Here is a 25,632-nt window from a genome sequence, read left to right as displayed (position 1 = left end):
AAACGTAAATAAATAAAATAAGTCTCACGAACTTGTTAACCTTATTCATCAACAATACAACAACAACAACAACAATAATAATAATACTAATAAAAATAATAATAATGAAGAATTTTAGCACGAGTTTTGGCAGAATTAAAACAAAGCGTTTAAAAATATTATACTTACACACAATAAAACTTACACGATAGTACAACCTTTTAAGTTTCAGTGTAATGTTATCAATTACGATGTTTTAAAGGTAATGTCACATTTTATTTTTATACATTTTAGAAACTTTTATTTTGAAAGGCTGTCTTGTCTTCTTGGAAACTTCCGCGCTGTTCACATGACACTGATTTGAAGATGGCTTCTGTTCAGTGGTGAGAATTTCTCCTCTTAAATTCACTGTTTTTTTTTCTTTTTATTTCTTATTTACAGTCATTTTTTTAAACGTTGCTTTGTCTTTTACTGACATACAAACAAAGCTTTCTTTATGTGTTTTGACTGGAGTTAGCTAACCTACCGCTAATGTTTCCAGTCAACGTTGCAGTATAAAAATTACAGCAGTTCTGTTGTGGACAGTTTACCTCTCTAACATACCATTAACAAACCTAAATTTACACCAAAATTTACTTTTGCTCCGTTTAAACCAGTCAAACATGAAGAAGAGAATAAGTACACGGTTCTAAAACTGCCTTTTTGGTCGATATTTTTACACCTTAACATATATACAGCTATATAATCTGTTCAATCTGAAATGACACCCTCTGGTAACGATTAATGTTAGCTAGTTAACAACTCTTTACACATGGCTACAAATCTCTGTATTGCAGTTAAATGGCTTTAAATTGCTATTAAAATATTTCAGGTTGTTTTTGATAACGGTAGTCTTGGCAGCATGACAAAAAAGTGAGAAATATATCAGTATAAATAATATATATATATATATATATATATACATATATATATATATATATATATATATATATATGTATATATATATATATATATGTATATATATATATATATATGTATATATATCAATTTAAAGAATATAGTTACTACTTTAACAGTCTATTTTGTAAGCAATGCTCTTTGTAATAACTCACCTTCTTTGTCATTCTATATTAACATCTACATGTGTAATGGCAAAATATCTTCTTTCTTTTGCTTAATTTAAACTCATGCTATTAAATAGAGCTGGTTTTACAATCCGGTTAAAATCAAATGTGCAGCAAAAATGTTGAATAAATTACTGTACTTTTGAATAGAATTCACACTCTGTCATTGCGTGATTCTGTTCACCGAGGGCAGTGGCTTTTATATGGTTCATATCAATAACAGAATTATATTGTATTGGCCAGAATTATGACATATATTGCAATACACAGCTCTGGAAGAGACCACTTCAGTTTTATATTTCAGAGGTTTTCAATTTAGTTAAATAAAAAAAAAAAACTCATCGTACATGTGTATATATATTGTCCTCATATAGTCCTGCACTGTTATTACATAACTTATTGGCTGAGTGATAAAATAAAGGTATCATCAGTGACTTTTGATCATTTTATAATAGGTCTACAACTGGCCATTAAACCGCATATTGTCATCATGGTGTAAAAAATGGGTCACTCCAGGGATTTAACTGCAAGCTTCATACAAAATCATGAACTAAAGGATAGCATTTTAGATAGAATAGAGACAGTGCCCTTACATTGTGCTGTACAGTAGGGGTGTGCCATATCATATCATTACATGATGATATCGTCAAAACTTTTAAATATCGTGAACGATATTATACCCTAAAATATCGTGCCATATCACCTATCCCATTTCCCATTATATATCTACTAGAGACAGATTATATCTGTCCAGTGTCATTTATTTTACTTTAATCCTGGATATGTGGAGATCATGACATTCTGGATTATTTCTGTTACAAATCTGATAAACTTTTTGTATTTTTTAATATCTCACTTAGGGTTCTGCAGTATTATATTGTATGTAATAATAAAAAACAATTATTTTCTTGCAGTGTATAGTGTATTTTTAAAATCATTTTTTAAGTGTTTTGTCATATCGCCAAGAGTATCGTTATCGCGAAAATACCATGAAATATCGTGATATTATTTTAGGGCCATATCGCCCACCCCTACTGTACAGCATAGATCTTCAAACAACACATAAATAAAACATTTCTAAGTTTATTTGCTGTTGGTTTTTTATGTGACATGAATTTTAAAACGTTTATAATCGTGTGTAGATTATTGCAGTTAAAATAGCAGAATAGCATGTTTACAACATACCTTTCACACATCACTGTGGTGATAAGCACTTCTGTGATGCTTGGAATACTAAATAACAAAGTTTGTTTTATTTTTGAATATTAATACATGGTTAGGGACACCTTTTCAGCATATCTCCAGTTTAGTTTTCACTAGTTCTGTTTTGCATTTTAGTTATGTACCATTTTATGTCTATAATGCAATTTTAGATATATACAGTTTTGACTTGTAATGATACTATTATTGGTAAAACAGTGCGTAAATCTGGTACTACACTGCATAAAAAGATATAATAAAACATTTGAATAAATATGAGGGGTGTTAAATTCTGTAAATGCTGGTTTGAGCTCTTTGAGCTCTTGGAGTAGAATATTGAATAACCAGTTGAACTACTGGTTCTGAGCTGTTTTCTCATCTGTTGTGCTTTGCTGTTCAGATGGATGATAAATCAACACTTTACTGTGTCTTTTATTTTGTTCATGTTTTTTAGGCATGCTCGTGTGAGGAAATACGGTGCAGAGCTTCAGAGATGCCAATTAGAGGCGACACCAGTGGAGCAGGGAGACTACCATCCCCTCAAACCCATTATAGTAAGATCAGAGTCTCTTGGTATTGATAGAGCATTTATTAAATTCATCAACCTTATAAATAAATACTACACTTGTTAGGAGGGGTTTACAAGTGCAAAAAATGAATAAGGAATGTGAGGTATATATATTGTTACTGTAGTGTTGCTAGATGGTTGTTGGGGTTTAAAATTATTGATAGAATTTTATTAATAGAAATATATAATTTTTGTGAGGATTAATTACTACTTCAAATGTGTAAAAATCAATGTCCATGTGCAGCTACAGATGACAAGGGCATGGTTAAAGAGGATTTTAGAGAGAAAGTTTGTCGTATTTAAACCTCAGACATTAGTGAATTGAGTGGATCACTATGGTCCAGATTCAGAAAGCTCTCTGAGTCTTTCAGAAAGAAGGTTGTAGATGCAGGCGGGTCTGAAAAGGGATAGCTTTTAAAAAAAACAAAAAAAAAAAACACTAAACTGTTTCATTGTCCTGAAATTAGCCCAAGAACTGACCACAACATTTGCAAAGAAGGTTCAACAATCCTAAATTTCATCACGGGACCTTCAGGTAGTTCTTGGCAAAGTACAGTATCTACCATCAGAAGAGACAAAACAAGTTTTTTTTTTATTAAGGAGGAACTCCTGCTGCCAAAAAATGTAAAAGATCAGGGAAGACTCCAAGGTATTGTTTTAGATGTCCTGTTCTATATCCCCATTTCATACTAAACTATACACTAATACTATATACTTAATAGTGTGGGGGTTTGGCAGGATAATACACAAAGACATGAGTATCTCCTCTCTTTCTGCTCCTTTTTGCATTGTGGGAAAAAATGAATCTCCTCATGAAGCTGACCACCTGTGGTAAAATCTCCTACACTCTGAGTTGAGCAGATGATTAGATTCTACCCCTTTAGGATTATGGTCTACTAATTTATTATGCCAAGTCAAAATAAAATGTGATTTAGGTCATTTTGAAATCTTTTCAGGGATTCAGGGCTTTTCCCCCATTGGCAAAAGATGAGATTTATACTACAATGTAATATTATAAAATAATGTAAAAACTTATTTTTTATAAAGGTTAATAGGCTATAATTATTGCATAGTATTTAGTATTTTTGTTTTATTATTGAATTTTATTAGTGTGCATTTTTAGTCAGGAAATCCATAAAGATAACCAGAAATGCTCTTCAATTTGTCTGTTTTAATGTTAAAATGTTTTCTTTCTTTTCAATTAATATTTTTTAAAATAAAAGTTAGGATTGTTTCTGGTTGGTTCTACTGCTTTTTTGTTAGAAAATAATAATGAAAACACTGAAAAATATTTTCTTATTTTAAGAATATACTACTGCAACAACATTTTAAATTATAACATTTTCAAACATTCTGCAGAAACAGAAAAACAGAAACTTAGCAAGAGTCTGATTTGGTATATAATAATAATAATAATAATAATAATAATAATAATAATAATAATAATAATAATAATATAAAGAAGCAAAAAAACTACCAAATACAATAATTCAGAATATTTGCTGCATCCATAAAAACTGCAATCACAAACTTAAAAAAAATACACTTAAAAAATCCCTAAATCTTAAAAGTTAATAACTGCTTTCAAGACAGAATATTACAATTATTATATTATATATGAGATGGATTTTCTGAATCCTGGCAACCACCTGGAATACCATAGGAGCACATATTGAACACCTTAAATACATAGTTTGTACAGCTTTTTTAATATTAGTGATGGTGTGCTGGTTAGAAACCGGTCGACTGGCTTTCGGAGCTGGTCTGTAGCACAGACTGATGTGAAATGCATGAGTGGTTGGGTGTGCTGGGTTGGATATAAGAGGTTTCAGCTGCTTAAAGACAGTGGAGTTGTGCTCTCAAGCTGGCAGGCTGCCTATCTGTCCAGTCCAGTCCCTTAAAGAGACACTTAATTACAGTCATTAAACCAGTATGTCTTCTGCTTCATTTTCTACCACTTGGGCACTTTTATGTAATATGTTTGCACTGGCAGAGCAACTTATCCATCACTCCTTTTTTCCTCTCTCCTCCACAGGTGACAGATTCCAGGTCACGACGGGGAGGACGCAAAGGTAGCACGTCTTCATCCTCTTCTTCCTCCAGCTCGGTGGCCATGGACCCTCTGAGCTCCATGATGGAGGGAACAGACCCCCTATCCCTTTTTGCTGCAGCTTCAGCCAGCGAAGTGCCCACACTCTCGCACAGCAGCTCTTCAGTGGTAAATCTGCTTTAATGTTTGTTATAGTGGAACAATTTGGCTCAGATAAAGATACTGTGATGATGAATTGATGAATGGATCCATGGGTCATCTGTGTGATTCAACTCAAATATTGCCAGTGATTTACTATCCAAACCCACCAGTAATTTTACCACAACTGTGTGTCATCGAAGAGACATAAAAAGGCATTATTTGTTTTCTTTTTAAAACATTAAAATGTATCTATTCACCATGTATCCCTTCTCAAGACTTTTTTACACCAAGTTTACACCAAGTGACCAGTTGTGACAGTTGGTTTTCTAGAGTAGTTGATCAGCCAAGAAATGTTTTAAAAGGTTTTTGTGACCTACTTTTTAAAGGTTTATGTCTTGGTTTGGGCTCTGCTCCACATGAAAACACTGCTCAACAAAACTTTATAAAGCTTTATAAAACTCTGACACTTTGTGCATGCTTCTGAATTTCTCCCAATGTAGTGAACAACATAAGTAATTAAACTAAAATGTCTGCATACAGATACCACCCGATTTCAGATTTAAACATATGAATATACTGTTCATAGGCATGTCACAAAAACTATTTTTCAGTGTACAATATATTGTCCCAGAATTTATTGCTATAATCGATATTGTCATTTTAAGACCATTTTATCATTTTATTGTGCTGAAATACTGATTTAAAATGATAATACAATTAGACAGTTTAGCAAAGCATAGTGTAGTTAACTTTTATATATTTGTAAGAATATTCAGACATTCAAATTGAGCTAATACATTTATGAAAATCAAAGAAACTCATCATTTTAAGTGATCTCTTATTTTTTTGCAGAGCTATATATGTACAAATATATAATGTTTTGTTTACATTTAGAATCTGCAATTTCTTGACTTGCATAGTACACTACATAGGGAGTACTTTTTTAGAATTGTAACTTTTTTCTTTTAGTGTGTTGACGATTCTCTTTTTATAAGGTGCCAACACTTCATACAGGTCTAGGATTCTCATTCAAGAAGTTTTGCCTCTGTTTTGTTCTGAATAGAAGTATTTTCAAAATGTAAAAAAATATCTGGATACAAGTGTATAAAGATTTAGTCTAGAACGCGTTAAAGAAAATTGTTAGTGTACACGTTCCATGAGGAAGCCACGAAATGAATAAACGTTAAGTAAACGTCAAGCAATGCTCTCTGCTTTCTTCAGGAGTTGGGCAGGAAACAGAGAGAAAACGAGGATGAGGTGGGTGCAGACTTTGAGCCGTGGTCAGCCAAGCGTGGAGAGATCCTGTCCAGATTCACCACTACAGAGAAACTTTCCATAGTAAGAAACATCTTCCCCCTCATGTTAACATATCCAATTCTACTTTTTACAAAATGGTTACCCAATGTGGTCAAATTGCATCTGATCTTTTCATGTAAAAAACAGCACTCCAACACATTTACAGCAATTACTGTAATGACTGGGAAATGCATGCCATTGTTGGTGTGCTATGATTGAAATTTTGTAAAACATTGTATGTTGTTAAAACATGGCAAGAGACTAGTGAGTTGAGCTGTAAAGAAATGGGAAATATCAGTCCACAGCTGGTGAAACTATTGAAAGATAATTACTGTTATTTTATGTCCAGAAAGGTAACTTTATCATAATCATAAACCCTCTTTCTCTTTGCTTTTTTCTCTTTCTTTTTCACAGAATCTCTTCATGGGCTCTGAAAAAAGTAAGTCCACGTTGGGCTGCAAGAATTTCTGCTGTCAGATTTTTTAAAGTTATTTAGTTATTAACTTTGCTTATTTCATAGTAAAAATAATTGAAACAATTTTGGTAATTCAGTCCACCCTCGCTCTGGAGCTCCATGTAGGATCTCACCTCAGGGATTTAAAAAAATATTCTAAGGCAGGAGCTTGGTAATGATCTCAAGGGAGCTGGAAGCACAGTCACCAAGAAAACCATTAGTAACACATTTCACTGTATTGTTTGAGATCCTGCAGTCCCTCTTCTGAAAAAGGCTAATGTACTGCCTGTCTGAAGTTTGTAGAATTATTCAGAAAAGCCTTTTTCTGTAAAGAAAGTCCTGTTTTGCTTGGGGATTGAATAATTATTTCACTCAGTAAGTTACAAACTAATGTATAACCTTTACTTAATATTTGTTTTATAGACTGCTTATGTCAATTGTAAGGGGGTAAACTCAAACAATTATTTTCCCCACTGTATATTTTATATAGATTCAATTGCTTTTTCTTGTATGAAAATAAAAGCTAGTTTTACAAAAAATATTGTATATATATTTTTTATTCTACAAATCGTTTGTAGACAGACTTGTATATAATAACATTTGGTTTAACTGGTTAACATTTGGCTAACCTTTGATGTGTGTTTGGGGTCACTGTGCTTTTGGAATACCTAGTGCTGTCCCAAGTTTTAACCTTAATCTGATGGCCAGAGCTGGATGCTTCCCCCACTAAGCTTAACAGTTGGCATGCTGATCTTTGGAAACAATGTCCCACCTTTACTTCTACAGACACGGCTGGGGCCAAACAAATATTTATATATATATATATTTTTTAAAACTTAGTTATACTTTTGTATCAAGACTTATTATACAGCTCTGGAAGTGGCATAAAGTTATACAAAAGCAGTGTGTAAGACTGGTGGAGGAGAACATGCCAAGATGCATGAAAACTGTGATTAAAAACCAGGGTTATTCCACCAAATATTGATTTCTTAAAAATATTGATTTTCTCAAATATTGAACTCTTTATGAATAAGAGCTGGTTTTCTTTGCATTATTTGAGGTCTGTTTTGTTATTTCAGCCATTTCTAATTTTCTGCAAAGAAAAATGCTCTAAGTGACAATATTTTTATTTGGAATGTTGTCTGCATAGAATAAAACAACAATGTTCATTTCACTTAAACATATAACTATAAATAGCAAAATCAGAAAAACTGATTCAGAAACTAAAGTGGTCTCTTTCCAAAGTTGTATAACAGCACACTGAAGGCTGTATCCAACTTCTGATTCACCTTTAAAGAAATCATGTAGAAACTAATTGATACAGACTGACTTTCCCTTGTGCTGTTACTGTCTGAATTATAAAAGGACCCTTTTTGTTCCTCAGACAAGGCCTCCAGTCCCAGCTCTGCTGTATCAGAGAAGGTCCGTACACGTCTGGAGGAGCTGGATGACTTGGAGGAAGTGAGTCTGTTACTGGCATAACACTTGGATTTAAACTTGAGTTATAAGCAAATGCGTTGCATTTAAATATTTTGATCTTTTTGTTTGTGTCTGGCAGGGCTCTCAGAGGGAGCTGCTGAACCTCTCTCAGCAGGACTATGTGAAGCGGATTGAGGAGCTTAACCAGTCGCTGAAGGAGGCCTGGGCTTCAGACCAGAAAGTTAAAGCCCTGAAAATCGTCATTCAGGTCAGTAAGCCTGGGTTTTGTTTGAGGATTGAACTTGTAATGCAGCCATATTTCTGCAGATGCCATTGATGCCAAGCAGCTATTGGAAAGTGTATTGCGCCCAAATCTTCACAGATTGGCCTCATCAGGAGTTTTTTACCACATGATTCCTCTAAACAAAAAATCTATTTAGTGTAGGTCGTACATGGATTGATGGGTAATTTTAGAGAATTCTCTCTGTTATTTTTCTGGGGTAGAATGAGAAAAAGCACTGCTTTTTTCATTTAACAACCACATCTATTATTTTCATTCTCATTCAGGTCATTGTCCTTCCTCCTTGTTCTCTCTTGAAACTCTTGGTCGGAAGTAATGTTGAAGAATTCTGAGATTGTCCTCTCTTTCATTTTTCCATAAATGTTTCTGCAACCATAGCCTATGCTACCATTCCCATAGCATGATGCTACCACCACCATTCTTAACAGTTGGTACAGTCTTGTTGCAATTGAATCTGTTACATTGTACAGTTACATTACGAGCAACAGCTAAATATCGCCAAAACGTAAATAAGAACCCCGGTGTAAAATTGACTTTAGTGTAGTAAAACATGGCAAAGAGTACTTACCTAGGTTGAATAGCACACTTCTGTTCTCCCACAGCTTTCTGAGGTCCAGAACTTTTTGTGCAGTTTGTCCAAACTTTGTGGCATATTTTGCCCCTGCAGATAAATTGTTTTTTACACTGTTATCCAGGCTCAAAGTAGCTCCACACCTTATTGGTAGAATCCAGAGAGTAGAATGCCCCATATCATCCATCCAATTCATATTTAGACAAGCATAATACAATTACTGGATCTCGGAAAACTGCGGGAGAACAGAGGTGAGCTAGTCAATAAAGGTAAGTACTCTTTATCATGTTTTATTACACCAAAATTCAATTTTACTCCAGAGTTCTCCTTTAACAGTAACGTTCTATGTTAATGAAATCAGCTTATTCAGAAGTCCAAGCGTTCAGCAAACTAAACACAACAAATGAGGGGCTGAGACAGAGGACTTAATAAGGACTTTATGATTTAAATTATAGTCTGTTGTTTATGGATACATCTTACAACAAAGATCTAACCTTTATTTTTAAGATTTCGTTCTCTGCAACTCTAAAAATAATTTTTTTTTTTTTTACACACATAACTCAGTGCTTGACAATGTTTATCATTCTCAGTGCTCCAAGCTTCTGTCAGACACCTCAGTGATTCAGTTCTACCCAAGCAAGTTTGTCCTCATCACTGACATCCTTGACACCTTCGGTAAGAGCTGAAAATCTGTACGTCTGAACATTTAAAGGCTGAAGAGCTTATTTTGAGCCATGCAAACTTAAGCACATTGGAATATTGGGCTCATTTATTAAATACTACAAAATAATAATATCTCTTCTTGTGGTAGGTCGTCTGGTCTATGAACGTATCTGGTCAATGTGTTCAGATCCTCGTCCTCAACCAGGTAAGTAGAGGCACTTCTCCTGCAGTAGCCTGTCATAGCAACTGAAAAAAAAAATATTTTAATCTGATTTTAGTCTGAGGTTTGATAACCCATTGGCAGATAAAGCAAATAATTAGAAAAAAAATAGATATTGGGGGTTAACTTCACAGGTCAGTATTATCCTCTGATTATTTATGATGTTTACTATCAGGGCCATGACAAAACATTTAGCTCATATGTGTCAAACTCAAGGCCCGTGGGCCAAATGTGGCCCGCCACGTCCTTTTATGTGGCCGGTGAGAGCTTGAAAGGTCTTAGTGTCTAAAAATATATAGGTCAAAAGCATGCTTTAAACAAAAACTACATTTCCCACAACGCATGTTGATTGTGTTACCTGCAAAGTTACGGCTTACTTCCACTACACGCCAGTGTAGTCATTGATGTGGAAATGCTGCCGGAATTTTGCAGACAAATGTTTTTTTGTAATCAAAGCATCTCATTTTTTTCCATCTTTAGTTAGGGTTTTTTTTTCTAGCTTCTACATGTTGGTCAAGGTCTTTTGCAGTCTAATCCTATGTCTAGTATGTCTAGTCTAGTAATCTATCTAAAAGTCTAGATCAAAAACTCTGAAAGTTTTTTGGTTTTACAACCTCAACTTGCCTCCACTATTCCTGTCAACTTTTAAATACAAACTTAGAACTTCAATAGTCTCAGTAATCAACTTTTAAGCACTCTAAAAGTTTACTGGGGCAAATCGATTGCAGGGTAAGCTAGAGAGGGCATTGTCTATTGTTAAACTAAAGTAAACTTATACTTTAATTTTAGGACTTGCTTTATTTCCTTTAGACTCTTTCTCTGTGGAGGATGTGAACGACACGGCCAAAGAGACATGCCTTAACTGGTTCTTCAAGATCGCGTCCATCAGAGAACTCATTCCTCGGCTGTATCCTCTCATTAAATCTGATTAAATCCAACCTATAACCCATTCCATGTTTTTTTCTTTCAGGTCTATTGAGTTTGTGTGGTTTTGTGAACAAAACTGCTGTAATTTGTTTGTACATCTTTATAAACATTCCTTCTTGCCTTTAGATTTAGAGTACCTATGTTGTGGAAACTCAAAATTCATGATTGCACATGATTGCTCATTCAGAAAGCAAACAAAACCAAACAGTTCATTTTTTTAGTTCTCAGGACCATTGCACAAGGAATTCACATTTAGTTGTGCAGTGATGCATATTGGAACTAGTAATATTTACATGAAAAATTTACATGAAGAGTAAAAGTGAAAAATAATAATCATCTTTTCGCAATGTTTTCTGTGATATGGGTGCTTTAAAACCTGATTGCAGGAAAAAAAAACTGCTTGTAGTTCCTGAACTCCTGATCTAGATATGTGGAGGCTGCCATACTGAAATGCAATCGTTTCCTCAACAAAACGTAAGTTCCTCTTTTTTGGTTTTGAGTGTAACATTGGGATTATGGGCTTTGTTTCCTACAAATTCTGTTCTCTTTCCTTCAGTGGGATTCAGGAGACTTTGCCAAGGCTGACTGCTATGATCCGTGGGATTGGGGACCCCTTAGTGGCAGTATATGCCCGGGCCTACCTGTGCAGGGTAAGTACCCATCACAAACTTCACTAATAGACCCTGATTCTGTCCCGTATTATTGTATATTAAGTCCTACTGTCTAAAATTGAAGTCCAATTAGCAAAATAAATGCCAAAATGTATTCTACTGATGCATTGAATATCCAGTGCATCATCAACAGTCCCAGCAGCCTTTAAATGTCTCCAGCTGGGCTAATCAGTTCATCGGGTTCAGCTGGGCACAACTAAGCAGAGGTGTGTCAAGATGTGGGGGCAGACTGCGGTTCCCTCCCTCGCTCCGTGACATTATACAGAACAATGATGTTTTTGATGCCATTGTCAAGTCGCAATGAGCACTTTTGGCAGTGTGGGCAGTGTGCCAAATCCTGCTGGAAAATGAAATCTGTGTCAGCATAAAAGTTGTCAGCAGAGGGAAGCATGAAGTGCTGTAGGATTTTCCGGGAAAACACTGAACTGACTTTGGACTTCACATAACACAGTGGATCAACACCAGCAGATGACATGTCTCTCCAAACCATCACTGATTGGTGGAAACTTCACTCTAGACCTCAAGCAGCTTGGATTGTGTGTCTCTCCACTCTTCCTCCAGACTCTGGTCCCTTGATTCCCAAATGAAATGTAAAATTTACTGATGGTCACTGATGGATTGAAGAGCCATGTCATCTACTGATGTTGGTCCATTGTGTTTCAGTGTCCAGCTTTCAAGTAGCAAACTTCTGATGAATGTATGTATAATATATAATATGTAAAGTGTGTGTGTTTGCTTTTTCATTTCTTTCTCTGCTACAGGTGGGCATGGAGGTGGCCCCTCACCTGAAGGACAGTCTGAACAAGAACTTTTTCGACCTGCTGGCTTCTTTCCGCCAAATTCACAGTGACACAGTGCAGAACCAGTTGGTGATCCAGAGGGTGGAGATCCCAGTCTACCTCACACTCTACTCCCCTGCCATCCACTGGATCCTGCAGTGTGTGGCCTACAGAGCACCAGATGTAAGTATATACCAAATACACTTTTCTGCAAGCTGTGAAGGCCAGACGTTGACTGAACATGTTTGTTTAGTTAGTTCATGAAGCTTGTACCCTACTAATCTCTTATAACACTGATTGACAGTATAAATCACACACTTGTCTCTGAATGAGTACTTTTAATACTTGTTTTCAAAATCACCTTTAAATATTTACTTTCTTATAATGAACCATGATTTTATGTTTGTTTATTAAAGCAAATAACAACATGTACATTAGGTGATAGGCAAATAAACTGAAATCAGCCATAAGCATCAAAGACTTTAAAACACCCTGCTTTGCGTTTATTGTTTTTGCAGTGTTGACTGCACACATTTACAGTACATGTATCTGTCTCATACCTGTCAAGTCTCCCGTTTTGGCCGGGAAACTACCGTATTTTACTCCTCTTTCCCGCCGTCCTCCCGTATTAGTATTTTCCCGTAAATTTCCCGTATTATACTAAAATAAAAAAATATATATTATTGAGGAGACAGGGCACTGACCGCTCTCTTAACCAATCGTGGAACCGATTCAAGGAGAAAGTCCCGCCTTTCAGGAGAAACAGCCAATCAGCTTGCAAAGGAGGGTCAGTGTGGGAAAGCCCCCCGTCGCTGTGAGTTCAGGCAGCTAGTTAGAGCAGCTGATGTTAAAACATACATGGATATACAGCAATTTTTCTAAAAGAAAGGTAACGGTAGGCTAATCATGTAAACTGTGATGAGATTTTTCTGATAGCTGCTTAAAAATACAGCTTGTGACTTTAGAAAAAAATACAGCTTGTGACTCTAGAACTAGAAATGTGGAGAGGACCGAAATTAACTGAACTGATCAGGGGTGGAGTGATCAAAAGAAAGAAGTATTAATTAAAAATGATTGTGTAGGCCCCTTAGGACTAATTTTTACTGATGGAACATATCTGGTCCATGTCCTTTTAGTAAAAGCTCATGATACTATTTTTAGTTCACCTACAGTCATTTTGCAGAATTTGTGCACCCTTTGTTCAATTTTAAATCCATTAAATAAATAAAAAATATATCATATAAAATATATCATATAAAAGAACTCTTAACTTTTTTTAAAATATATAGAAAAGGGTATTTAATTTGGCTGTATTAAAAGAATGACATATGTAGGAATGTCCACAACATTTCAGATTCTGATAATCTAATTGTAGTGTGTAAGTGGTTCACTTGTGGTTATTTTAGATTTTTTGTAAACCCGTCTTAAAATGTAAGGGATACTGAACTTTCGTTGGGCTGGTGGGACGGCTTTAGGAGTACAGAGGAAAATATCCCTTATTCTTAAATCTAAAACTTGACAGGTATGATCTGTCTACAGCTGTTTAGACCCACCTATTCAAACTAAACATAGAAAAGAGTTTTAGACTGGCTAATGCTTAGTACAGGACAGCCAATCAGATCATAGCTCATTTACAGACCAAACTGAGCAAAAATGTAAATGTATGTAAACTTGCACTTAATAAAAATGGGACTGTGTTCATTCATTTGAATCCTGTGTCTCTTGCCCTTTTTTTTCAGGTGCTGCTCACAGAAATGATGGAGAGGTGCAAGAAACTTGGCAACAAGTAAGACCGTGCTGTCTTGATATCTGATGTGTTAAACTATATAAAGGCTAAATGAAATATTTTATGAACATACTAGGGGTGGAAGATATGGCCCTAAAATATTACATTTTTTATGGTATTTTTGCAATAACGATACTCTTCGCGATATGACAAAAAACTGAATTAAAAAAATATTTTTAAAGAATACAATACTGAAGCAAAATAAAATTAAATTGTATTATTGCATACAATATGGTATGGCACACCCCTAACACACAAATACAAGAATTTTTTTAATGATCCAGAATGTCATGATATTAACAGTGCACTCCAAATATCTCCATATATCGAGGATTAAAGTAAAATGAATGATACTGGACAGATATAATCTGTCTCTAGTAGATATATAATGGGAAATGAGAACTGTGTATTTTTTTTTTTTTTCCAAAAAAAGTGGTACCCTGATGTGATAATTAGGGGTGGGTGATATGGCATGATATTTTAAGGTATATAATCGTTCACAATATTTAAAAATGTTGCCGATTATTATTGCGTACGATACGATATGGCACACCCCTACCTGAGATAATAATTGAATTTACTGTCTGATATAATGTTTTTATAAGCTGGGATTTGACTATTATATTTTCCCTCATAGTGCTCTTCTACTCAATTCTGTTATGTGGGCGTTCCGGCCTGAGTTTGTGGCTGCAAGAGCCACAGATTTCATTGGTATGATCAAGGACTGTGACGAGGCTGGCTTTCCCAAGGTGAGAAAAGTTCCAATAGGAAAATAATAGATCTAATAGGAAGATTGCTAGTTACAGCATAATACAAAATGCTTATATGCAGGCCTGTGCGATTAACTATATTTTAATCATTATAACTCAAATGCAAATGCTTAAATTGCGTTATATGCATACAGCAACAGAGTGATTGAGGCATTCACGCTGCAGGCTGTGCTCATATGTGACATAACTAGGCTGAAGGTAGAGCCAGGTAGAGGTCCATTATAAACACACACACACCAAACTACTTCCTAGCCAGGAAAAAATTAGTACAGTCAATCACACGTCCCTAAGACTAATTTAGAATCCTATTTCATCATGTTTCACGTGTATATTTTGCATAACATTTAGGTGTATATTGTGCACTTTGACTACTGACATGTTCCATGACTTGTTCAGCACCTCCTGTTTGGCTCTCTGGGCCGAAGTCTGGCCTGTGCTGACCCTGCAGAGAGTGAGAGGCTGCCCATCCTCAATGAAGCATGGAAGGTCATTACTAAAGTGCGCAGTCCACAGGTATGCCACCCTCTGTCATTACTGAAGGATTTTTTTTTTTATCTACACATGTTTAGATATTTAGCTGTTGTGTTATATTGGGTGTCTTGTTAACTGTATAAGGGTATGGAATCGAGTATTTCATTTATTTATATATTTATGGAATGTGTGTTTCAGGATTATATCAACTGTGCTGAAATTTGGGTGGAGTTCACCTGTCGTCACTTTACAGTGAGTAATCAGCCAACCTATTATATTTAGTATATAGGAGTTTTCACTGTATATATCGTTAGAATTGTTTGTTTTTACCGTAGAAAAGAGAAGTCAACACTGTGCTGGCGGACATCATCAAGCACATGACCCCTGACCGTGCGTTTGAGGATGCTTATCCACAGGTACACTGATACCTCTCAATCTGCACTGCTGTTTCTAAAGCTACACTACTGCCACACAAACTACGCTACTTAACTTCAGTCTTTTCTGCTGACCACTCTGACTGTACTAGTGGCGTTTAATCTATGCTGTGGCCTAGGGTTGTGTTATATATTGTCTATTGTCTATAATACCTTAATTGCTAAGAATAATCAGGCAAGCAACCTTTAGAGCCCTTAACTACTTTACTCCACATTAATTTACCCTGACAAAGCATCGCTCACTGCCAAGTTCAGAAGCTCTCTTTCCTTCCCTCCCTCCCTCTCTCTCTCTCTCTCTCTCTTTCTTTCTCTTTCCCTCTTTGCCTCCCTTCATTTTCTTCCCTCTCTCTCTCTCTCTATCTCTCTGTGTCTCTCTTTCCCCCTTCCTTTCTTCCTCCCTTTCCCTCTCTTCCTCCCTTTCCCTCTCTCCTTCCTTCCCTTTTACCTCTCTCTTTCCCTTTTCTCTCTCTCCTTCCCTTTCCCTCCCTCTCCCTCCCTCTCTCCCTCCATCTCTCTCTCTCCCTCCTTCTCTCCCTCGTTCCCTTTCCTGACAATGCATCACTCACTGCTGAGTTCAGAAGCTCTCTTTCCTTCCTTCCCTCCCTCTCTCTCTTTTTCTCTCTCCCTCCCTTTCCCTCCCTCCCTCCCTTTCCCACTCTCCATCCCTTGCTCTCTCCCTCCCTTTCCCTCTCTCCCTCCCTCCCTCCTTTGCTCTCTCCCTCCCTTTCCCTCTCTCCCTCCCTTCCTTTCTCTCTCCATCCCTTTCCCTCTCTCTCTCCCTCCCTTGCTCTCTCCCTCCCTTGCTCTCTCCCTCCCTTGCTCGCTCTCTCCCTCCTTCCCTTTCTCTCTCCCTCCCTTTCCCTCTCTCCTCCCTCCCTAGCTCTCTCCCTCCCTTTCCCTCTTTCTCTCCCTCCCTCCCTCCCTCTCTGTCTCTGACTTAGAATATTTAGAATAACAAACTTAAGATTTTTCTGCTTAAATGTACAAAATTACTGCTATCGCACCACTGAGAGCAAACCATGCCACTGCCTGTGCTACTGTGCTGCTGTCACACAAACTTTGCTTCTGCTACTCAGACTTTTACTGACATTCACACAAACTACTCTCAGAATACTGAGCCACTGGCACTCAAACTGTGCTTACAGTATCTCAAAGGATACTAGTGCAACTCTACATCCTCTTAAACTGTAGCAGTAACACTCAGTTATCCCACTACCAGTGAGACTACTGCTGACACTCAAACTGTATTAGATGACACCACTAGATGACAGTATTTCTGATACTCTTAATTCCATGTCTTTCACAGTTGCAGTCAGTGATGAAGAAGATCCTCACATATTTCCACAACTTCTCTGTGCTCTTCTCCATGGTGAGAGATAAAAGACCTTAATCTTAACAAGTTATCGTGTTCCTCAATAGCTCATAATATTTCTAGGCTGTATACATCATAATTTTCTAGTTCTGATCATCGTTTTATTAAACTTTAACTTTCTAGGAGAAGTTCTTGCCTTTCATGGACATGTTCCAGAAAGACAGTGTAAGAGTGGAGGTCTGCAAGTCTATCATGGAGGTCTTCATCAAGTATGTATCTCCAGGAGGACCATGATGTTGACTGGCTGTTGTTTTATATTAAATTTGGTAGGTTTGCATCAGTTTATTGCTTTACATACTACTCTCCTACTCTCCTTTTGTTTTAGGCATCAGCAGGAACTGACCCGAGATCCTGTCATCCTTAACGCCCTGCTGCACGTCTGCAAGACCATGCATGACTCTGTAAAGTAAGTGTTGCAGGTGCAAAAAAGATGGGGAATATACGACAAAAATATTTTTTTGGAATATCACAATAAACCTTCTTATTCTGAATTGTTTAATTATAAAAAGCTTTTTTAGTCCTGTTTAATTAGATGCCTTGGGGATAACATTTACATAGTAAGTATGGGCTAGTATCTGGTATTTAAAAAAACAGCTATTTGTGCATTTTATCTGTGAATCAAAGTATTATCAGAAATCTTGCATATTTTGTTGCATTTAATTGTCTTACAATTAACCCACACTTGGCTACATGTCTTTTATTTTGTAGACCGCACGGTTGTTGAGTTGAAGTACATCAATAACCATTACAATAAGGCCAGTCATGAAAAGACTTTTTTGTGGATGATATATAGTCCCAGAATTTATTGTGATAAATGATATTATTGCAATTTTAGGATCATTAAATGCCAATTACATAATGATAAAAGAATAGCATAACAAAATCAATTATACTCTTTTAAAGACAACTACATTTTAATTAATCATAGTTTGAAAAAAAAAAAAATATTGATCATTCCATGACTGGCTAAAATTCTGTTCACTGTTGTATATGTGAACAAACATATAAATAACTATGGATGTCACCTGTCACTTGTCATGTGATCACAAATCGGGCAGATCGTTTTCTTAAGCATCGGAATCGCTTGGAAAAGATCCGGATCACTGATTTATCAAAAATGTAACATTACATTTTTACTCCAAAAGTTCACTATAGGCTCTGCTGTACATGTACACTGAGAATGCTCAAGCATTCTATTGTGTTTGTGACCATGCACATGTTGCTGAAGTCTCTCCCTCTCCCTCTCCCTCTCCCTCTCTCCCTCTCTCTCTCCCTCTCTCTCTCTCTCTCTCCCCTCTCTTTCTCTCTTTCTCTCTTTCTCTCTCTCTCTCTCTCTCTCTCTCTCTCTCTCTCTCTCTCTCTCTCTGCTCTTGCACGCACACATGCACTCACTCTGTTTCCTCTTTCCAAAGTGCAATTTGCAAAAAGAAATAAATAAATGCAGCTACTCTAGCATTTATTTTTTTCAATTAAAGCTCTCATTTAGCACACTCAGCACATTACAATATTCTCATTTAAAAAGCATCAAAACTATCCTAGAGTGAAGAGAAGACTGTATGGCTAGACTGGTGTCTCTCTTTATGTCTACAGTGCCATCTTGTGTATTTAAAAGGCAACTTCATATTTCATGTTTCCAAATTCATGCCAAATTTATTGTCTGCATTGTAATTTCAGTGCTCTCACGGTGGAGGATGAGAAAAGATCTCTAGCTCTTCTAATCAACGGCTTTATCCGTATGGTGAGTACTGCTGAGCACTGCTGTGCTCCAATAATAGAGAACGTTTGGGTCTGAATAAAAATAGTAGAATTAAAGTGTGCACACTTGTTCGAAAAACTTGCTGCTTGTAATTGTGTTTCTTAACTGACCTCAAATCTTTAATAGTCTTGTCTGATATCAGTTTTCCACTACCACTAAACTATCGTAACGTATACTATAAAAAAGAAGGCTTTTAATGCACCAATTGTTGAGTCGTTCAGTTTCAGAATGCACATATGCAAGTCTATCAGAAAATTCTCAAAACCTCTACAGAATTTGATGATTTAGGCCAACGGTTAGCACCATGCTAATTGGTCATGTAAAAGTTACCATTACTTAGCTATGTACAATCATATTTTAGCTTCAGCTTCAGTCATCAAACTTGTCTGGTTTCTCCCAAGTATACAAGTTGCTGTTTGACATACAGCTCTGATAAAAATAAGAGACCACTTAAAAATTATGAGTTTCTTTGATTTTACCAAATTGAAAACCTCTGGAATATAATCAAGAGAAAGATGAATAATCACAAGCCATCAAACCAAGCTGAACTGCTTGATTTTTTGCACCAGGAGTAAAGGATAAAGTTATTCAAAAGCAGTGTGTAAGATTGGTGGAGGAGAACATGCCAAGATACATGAAAACTGTGATTAAAAACCAGGGTTATTCCACCAAATATTAATGTCTGAACTTAAGCTTAAAAGTTCATGAATATGAACTTGTTTTCTTTGCATTATTTGAGCTCTGAATCTTTTTTGTTATTTTAGCCATTTCTCATTTCCTGCGAATAAATGCTCTAAATGACAATATTTTTATTTGGAGAAATGCTGTCCATAGTTTATAGACTAAAATAACAATGGGTTGTGGCCTGCGGTCGATCCTTCTACCTTCTTTGTCAACCTTGCATAAGCTTTTAACGAATGCTTTTTAACCTTTAAAGTTCTTTGCAGTGTTGTTTATTCTCTTTAGGCCTTTTCCGGTTGAACTATCATTAGCTTTTTGTCTTTTTAGCCTTGTTTCCGTGTTTGTCCAAAGTAGCCATTGTGTTTACCCTCAAAAGGCTTTTGGCAGTGGTCTGTGTGTATGTGTGATGTTTGCAGATTGTCAAATCCATGTTCTGTACAGTTAGGATTCAACTATACCAAGATGAATACATTTTAATATTATTTTATCACTGTTATGCTTTGACTTTAGAGCAATGTTTCTCAATCCTGGTCCTAGCATCACCCTGTCCTGCACGTTTTTGCCATTTATTCCCTTCTTCCAAAGTTACAGAGCAAAGGGGATTTTAGGACCAGAATAAAGAAACACTGCTGTAGAGGTAAGGTGTGTGTTCTTAATCACTGAACATAAAATTGCTGAGTTGTGTTTTTCACTTACCGCTCAGGTGTCGTTTGGCCGTGACTTTGAGCAGCAACTGAGCTTCTGTGTGGAAGCCAGAGCCACATTCTGCAACCTAGAAACAGTTATTATTCAGCTTATTCATGTGAGTGCCCACATTATTCCTATTATTCCAATTTTTAAAAATTCCTGTTGTTTACAAAATAGCCAGAAATGTGCCAGTATTTAATTTCTATTAAATGAAAGTGTTATGTTCAGACTAAATAAGGTTTATTTTGTTGCAATAGTATATTCTTGAAGTTACTAAAATATTTGTTTTTGTCATATTGTCTAGAATATTATTGCATAATTACCCTGAAATATTGTTATTATTTTAGAAAAAAGAGAGACTGACAGACAGACACAGACAAAGAGTAGAGAGAGAGAGAAAGAGATGGAGACACCTACAGAGATGGGAGAACAGAAGATGGAGACAAAGTGAATAAGAGAAAGAAAATAGAGAGAACGAGAGAGAGGGAGAAAACAGAAAAAAGAGATAGAGAAGAGCCATATAAAAGAGAGGGAGAGAGAGATTGATTATGGAGCCTAAAGATGTTTCACCTTTTTCCCCTCACAGTAATTACTACTGATTAAAAAAGTTATTTTATTTGCTTTAGTTGTACTTTTATATGGAATATTTCTCAGTACCCATAGTTCTTATATTTTCTGGTTATATTGTGTAGAAAAAAATGCATCCTTTTTTTAAAGCAATATATTGAAAGAATCAACATTTGTTTATTCATTTTTTTTTTTTTTTTTTTTTGGTTTGTTTTGTTTTCTTCAGACGGTGAACCAGCTAGCTATGGAAACGAAGCGGGTGATGGGAGGCAACCACTCGCGCAAAACAGCAGCGTTTGTCAGGGTCAGTTTTTCAGCTTCCACAGAGCTCACCAACCATACTCTTGGATGACAAATGAGAACAAATAAGGGACCAATCGTAGTCAGGGGGAAGTTTCAGTACAAATGGGGAAGAGGTTTGAATCAGTTGGAGTCAGTGGGGTGATCTCAGAGTCAGTGGATTATAATCAATCTCCCTTATTTTTACCATAGAAGAGTTGAAATCAGCTTGAAATACAGTTATTCAGCTTAGTGCTGAATCGGTACCTGTTTGGTAACGCTTAATTGTCTTTATACAGGCGTGTGCAGCCTACAGCTTCATCACTATCCCCTCTCTGACGAGCATCTTCAGCCGCCTCCACCTCTACCTGCTGTCAGGACAGGTAGCACTGGCCAATCAGTGCCTTTCCCAAGGTAAAATTAAAAACTCAAAATTAAAAACAGTTAAATGTCCTGTGTTAGGTACTATAAATGTTATGATCTAAGGCCAGCACTCCTTACCTTCAATGCAATTTTAATAAATAAAAAAAAAAGTAAAAAACCTTTAACCTGATTTAAATCTAATATAAACATTTGATTTTTAAATTTTAAGCTCTCTCTCTCTCTCTCTCTCTCTCTCTCTTACTCTTACTCTCTCTTAGCGGATGCCTTTCTGAAAGCTGCGGTCAGCATTCTGCCAGAAGTGCCACGCACCATCAGTGTGGAGGGCAAACAGCGCTCTTCTGAAGCCTTCCTGCTGGACTTCATAAACAGCTTCCTATCCACTCTGCTGGTGGTTCCGGTACGTTCTTCAGAAATCCAGAAGAAAGAATTTCACCCCATCAAGATATACAGGTTACCTGTAAGCATGTTGTTCATGTCTGTGTGTGCACAGGACCACCCCGAGCAGGGAGTGTTGTACCTGGTGAGGGGGCTGTTAAACATGGTGCAGGACTACACGTGGGAGGACAACAGCGATGCTAAAGTGCGAGTGTATATCAGCGCTCTGCCACTTCTGGCTGCCATGAGTCAGGAGAACTATTTGTACACCATCCCTAAAGGTATAGACACAAACATTTATCTTGTTCGTTTACCAAAACACTGGCTGAGTAAACAAAAGGTGCCCTTAGTTATAAAGTGGAGGCAGGTGTTCAGTCTGTTTTTTTTTATGGACTGTGGTGCATTCGGTGTGACAGGGTTTACGCTATGAATGCAGAAGTTCTTTTAAAACGTTAAACAATTGTAAATTTATAGCTAAATTAATCTACCATTCTCTTTTATCTCCTCTCTTTATCATCTTTATTTCTCTCTCTATCTTCTCAAGTGTAAAAAGATGGGAAGAATTTGCAGTTTTAGTTGAAAAGCCCCATGCAAAGTTTTGTAATTTAACAATTCTGAATAAAATTCTGACATTGCAGGGTTCCTAATCTTATACATGTCACAGTACATATTAGGGGTGTAATGGTAATTATATTCTTTGTGAACCGTCATAATACAGGGGTTATGGTTCGGTACGTACAAATGAAACATTTCTGCCTTTGCAGAGCCACTGATACGCGCACGCAGAAGTATAAACCACTCCACTGCATAGCACACTTTTGCTGGATACACGTAAGCTACGGTGTAGGTTCGACCCAGAAGTATAAATTGGTCTTAACGTGCTAAAGCATATTCGACGGCATCATCTAGACTTACCAATAACCAGAACTAGTAAAAAAAAGTTACTTCAACCCAACTACTTATCCCTACTGCTTTTAATCAGACTCTAGAAGTTTTTTTTTTAAAGCACATTGATTTTTTTCAGTTTGGAACTTACTGCTAATTTGTATAAACATACAAAGGAGTGTAAAACAAATGATGGTTATAATGAAGTTCCATTGTAATTATAAAGTTAATAAAGCTGAGGCTATACAGAATTTCCAGACATTTTTTCCATCAATCGTACTGAAAACGGACTGAACTGTGGGGTTTATACTGCAGTATATACACCCCTATTGCATATGATTAATGCTTTTATGGGGTGCACCCTGTAGCCACTGTTGCATTATAACTCATGTTAAACCATTTATGTGGTTCAGTACCATCATGAGAGATATACACTGTCTGGCTTGTGCCTATTACTGCAGTACACAGGTGCTAATGTCTCACCTTCAGCACAACCTTTAGTTAGTGTAATTGATACAACCAGTAAAGAGAAACAGTGATAACCTTTTTGCTTTTCTTTCAGTGGACTCTAACGAGACGCTGTATGGAGGAGACCCTAAGTTTGTTGCTGAGATCAGTCGACTGTGTGAGACTCTCATTGGTCAGGTGCTGGACCACTTGAAGACCCTCGGACGAGAAGAGGTGAGAGGGGCGCACACATACATACCTCATGTATGCATATTTTACAGCACCAGTCAATAGTTTGGACACATCATTCAATGTGCTTTCTTTTCTTTTATGATTTTTTTTTTTAGATTGTAAATTTAATGTTGTAAGTACCACATTAAGCTTTGAGGCCAGAGCTGCACACTCTTGGTATTATAATCTCAGTGTTTTCATGAATTGGAGTCACCTGGAATAGTTTTCTGGAGGTGCTGAATAATAGTTTCTGCTTTTCCTTCATGCTGTGAAGCTCCAGCTCATCCCAAATCACCAAATCACCCATCTCAGTTGATCAGGTTTAAGTCAGGGGATTGCAGAGGTCAAACACTTTTTTTGTTTGCTACATAATTCTATGTGTCTCTTCAATGTTATTGTGTCTTTAATAATAATCTAGAATGTAGAAAATACATAAAAACATAAAGAAAGATGTTAAAAGAGAGGGTGTGTCCAAAATTTTGATACTGTACTGGTACTGTACATATGCACTTAATCCCAATTTAAGAGGCTGACAGTGAAAGTTCTGTTAAGCTGCAGATCATTTATTTGCATGCCATTAAAATACCACACACACCCTAATATGTGTCTGTTTTTTTTTTTTTACAGGGAGTTCGCCGGCAAGGCAGCATCGCATTTGCTCTGTTCAGCGTTCTGCTGGCTCATGGAGATCTGCGCAACAACAAACTCAACCAGCTGGCTGTCAACCTTTGGAACCTCAGCCACAAGAACGGCTACTGTGACACACGAACTTCAGTAAGTACCCCTCTCTTACATGGACCTACACACTTCACCCCTTGGCCCTACTTCTTACCCCTACCCCTTATTTTGAAGGGACAACCCTTCAAGCAGCCATACGTCATGAGGAGCGCTGAAGTTCAGTAACCTAGCTGCTGGTTAACTAGTTAACTTTGGGGCATCGTATCACTTTAGAAAGGGGTCAGATGGTGGAAAAATCCAATATTAATGTCAATTCCTTATTTTCTTTGTAATGAATTAGCTTTTACCCATGAGGGCCATTATAGTGTGGCGGAAGCATCCAGAATTGAGACAGAATCGACAGCTTAAACCACGAAGCTGGAAGACCAGTTTTAGAGTGAGAATGAAGGATGCCTAAGAGCATAGTATGTTAAAATTGCCTGTCTTCTGTTGTATTTCTTACCATAGAGCTCCAAACTGTCTGGAATCAACATGAGCACAAGATTTGAGTGTTAAGGAGCCTCATGAAATGTATAGCTTTTAGTTTATGACCCACTTTTCCTTCAGCACTGTTTGGTGAAAACCATTGGCTAGCATTGGGAATCATTTGTTTCATAATTACTGTCTAATTGGTATATGTATGTGTGTTTTTTTATGGCAGGTCCGCACCCTGGAGCATATCAAGCAGCAAGCCCAGCAGCCTGAACTGTCTCACCTATCGGATATGCTGCTGCGCCTTTCCCTGCAGTCACGAGCCTAGAAATGTGGTCTTTACGTGGACCATTACTTGGCTTTATCATCCTCTGGATTCCAGGTGTGCTTTCGATGAGCATTGCTTTCAAAAACAGAAGCCAAGAAAGAATGGACACCTTAAAAGTCTCAGTAATCTTGTAAAGACCTAACCGGACGGGATACGTTTCTCAGGGGAGGTCTGTGAAAAATATGTCACACTTCTACTCAGTGATAAAACTCCTGCATCCGGACTGCAATTGAAAAAACAGGAGAACCAGTAAGTTTTTAGGCTTTCTTGGTCACATGACATTGTTTTCAGTAGCTCCTCCATTTCCACTCCCTGTTGTGCTTACATGGATCTCCGTGGAAACATGCGCCCAAAGTGTAATTACGGTGCGTGGCAGTGGACAAATAGCTATTTATTAAGCGCAAGGTGACGAAACTTAGAGATGTGTGTCCGGACAGGAATAAAATTACCTGAGGACCACAGAGTTTAGCGGAAAACAGTAGGTAATTCAGACTTTAATTTTCTCAGAGAACGTCTGAGAAAAACACTTACATGGTCGTTCCGGACGAGAATAAAAAATCACAGAGGACCCCCTGAGAAAAAAAAGAGAAAAATACTCCAGGACCCCCTGAGAAACTAATCCGATCCAGATAGGGCTTAAGACTTGGGATTTTCATTCATTAAAAAT

The 25,632-nt window shown here is 36.8% G+C and overlaps 1 protein-coding gene across 1 annotated transcript; it reads left to right on the top strand.

Annotated features, from left to right (window-relative positions):
* The first annotated feature begins 291 nt into the window (after window positions 1-291).
* vps35l (VPS35 endosomal protein sorting factor like) lies at window positions 292-25,592 on the top strand. The gene is made up of 30 exons (XM_022669166.2): window positions 292-362; window positions 2,758-2,857; window positions 4,907-5,089; window positions 6,284-6,400; window positions 6,773-6,797; window positions 8,197-8,273; window positions 8,371-8,499; window positions 9,694-9,778; window positions 9,915-9,971; window positions 10,797-10,893; window positions 11,340-11,387; window positions 11,470-11,563; window positions 12,346-12,546; window positions 14,103-14,149; window positions 14,787-14,898; window positions 15,316-15,432; window positions 15,589-15,642; window positions 15,726-15,806; window positions 17,131-17,193; window positions 17,320-17,405; window positions 17,522-17,602; window positions 18,871-18,934; window positions 20,337-20,435; window positions 21,114-21,191; window positions 21,466-21,580; window positions 21,808-21,947; window positions 22,041-22,206; window positions 23,373-23,491; window positions 24,116-24,262; window positions 24,867-25,592. The coding sequence occupies exons 1-30, from the start codon at window positions 346-348 to the stop codon at window positions 24,963-24,965; spliced, it is 2,898 nt and encodes a 965-aa protein (XP_022524887.2). The 5' UTR covers window positions 292-345; the 3' UTR covers window positions 24,966-25,592.
* Window positions 25,593-25,632: the final 40 nt, after the last annotated feature.

Source organism: Astyanax mexicanus, chromosome 15 (assembly GCF_023375975.1).
Source record: "Astyanax mexicanus isolate ESR-SI-001 chromosome 15, AstMex3_surface, whole genome shotgun sequence".
Taxonomy (NCBI): Eukaryota; Metazoa; Chordata; class Actinopteri; order Characiformes; family Acestrorhamphidae; genus Astyanax; species Astyanax mexicanus.
This window is presented reverse-complemented; position numbering and strand designations above follow the sequence as displayed.

What these genes read in the sequence shown, in the direction of transcription:
- vps35l (XM_022669166.2), top strand. An exon ending in AATCGTTTCCTCAACAAAAC is followed by an intron (nt 11,388 to 11,469) that starts GTAAGTTCCTCT and finishes TCTTTCCTTCAG; the next exon opens with TGGGATTCAGGAGACTTTGC. An exon ending in AGACCCTCGGACGAGAAGAG is followed by an intron (nt 23,492 to 24,115) that starts GTGAGAGGGGCG and finishes TTTTTTTTACAG; the next exon opens with GGAGTTCGCCGGCAAGGCAG.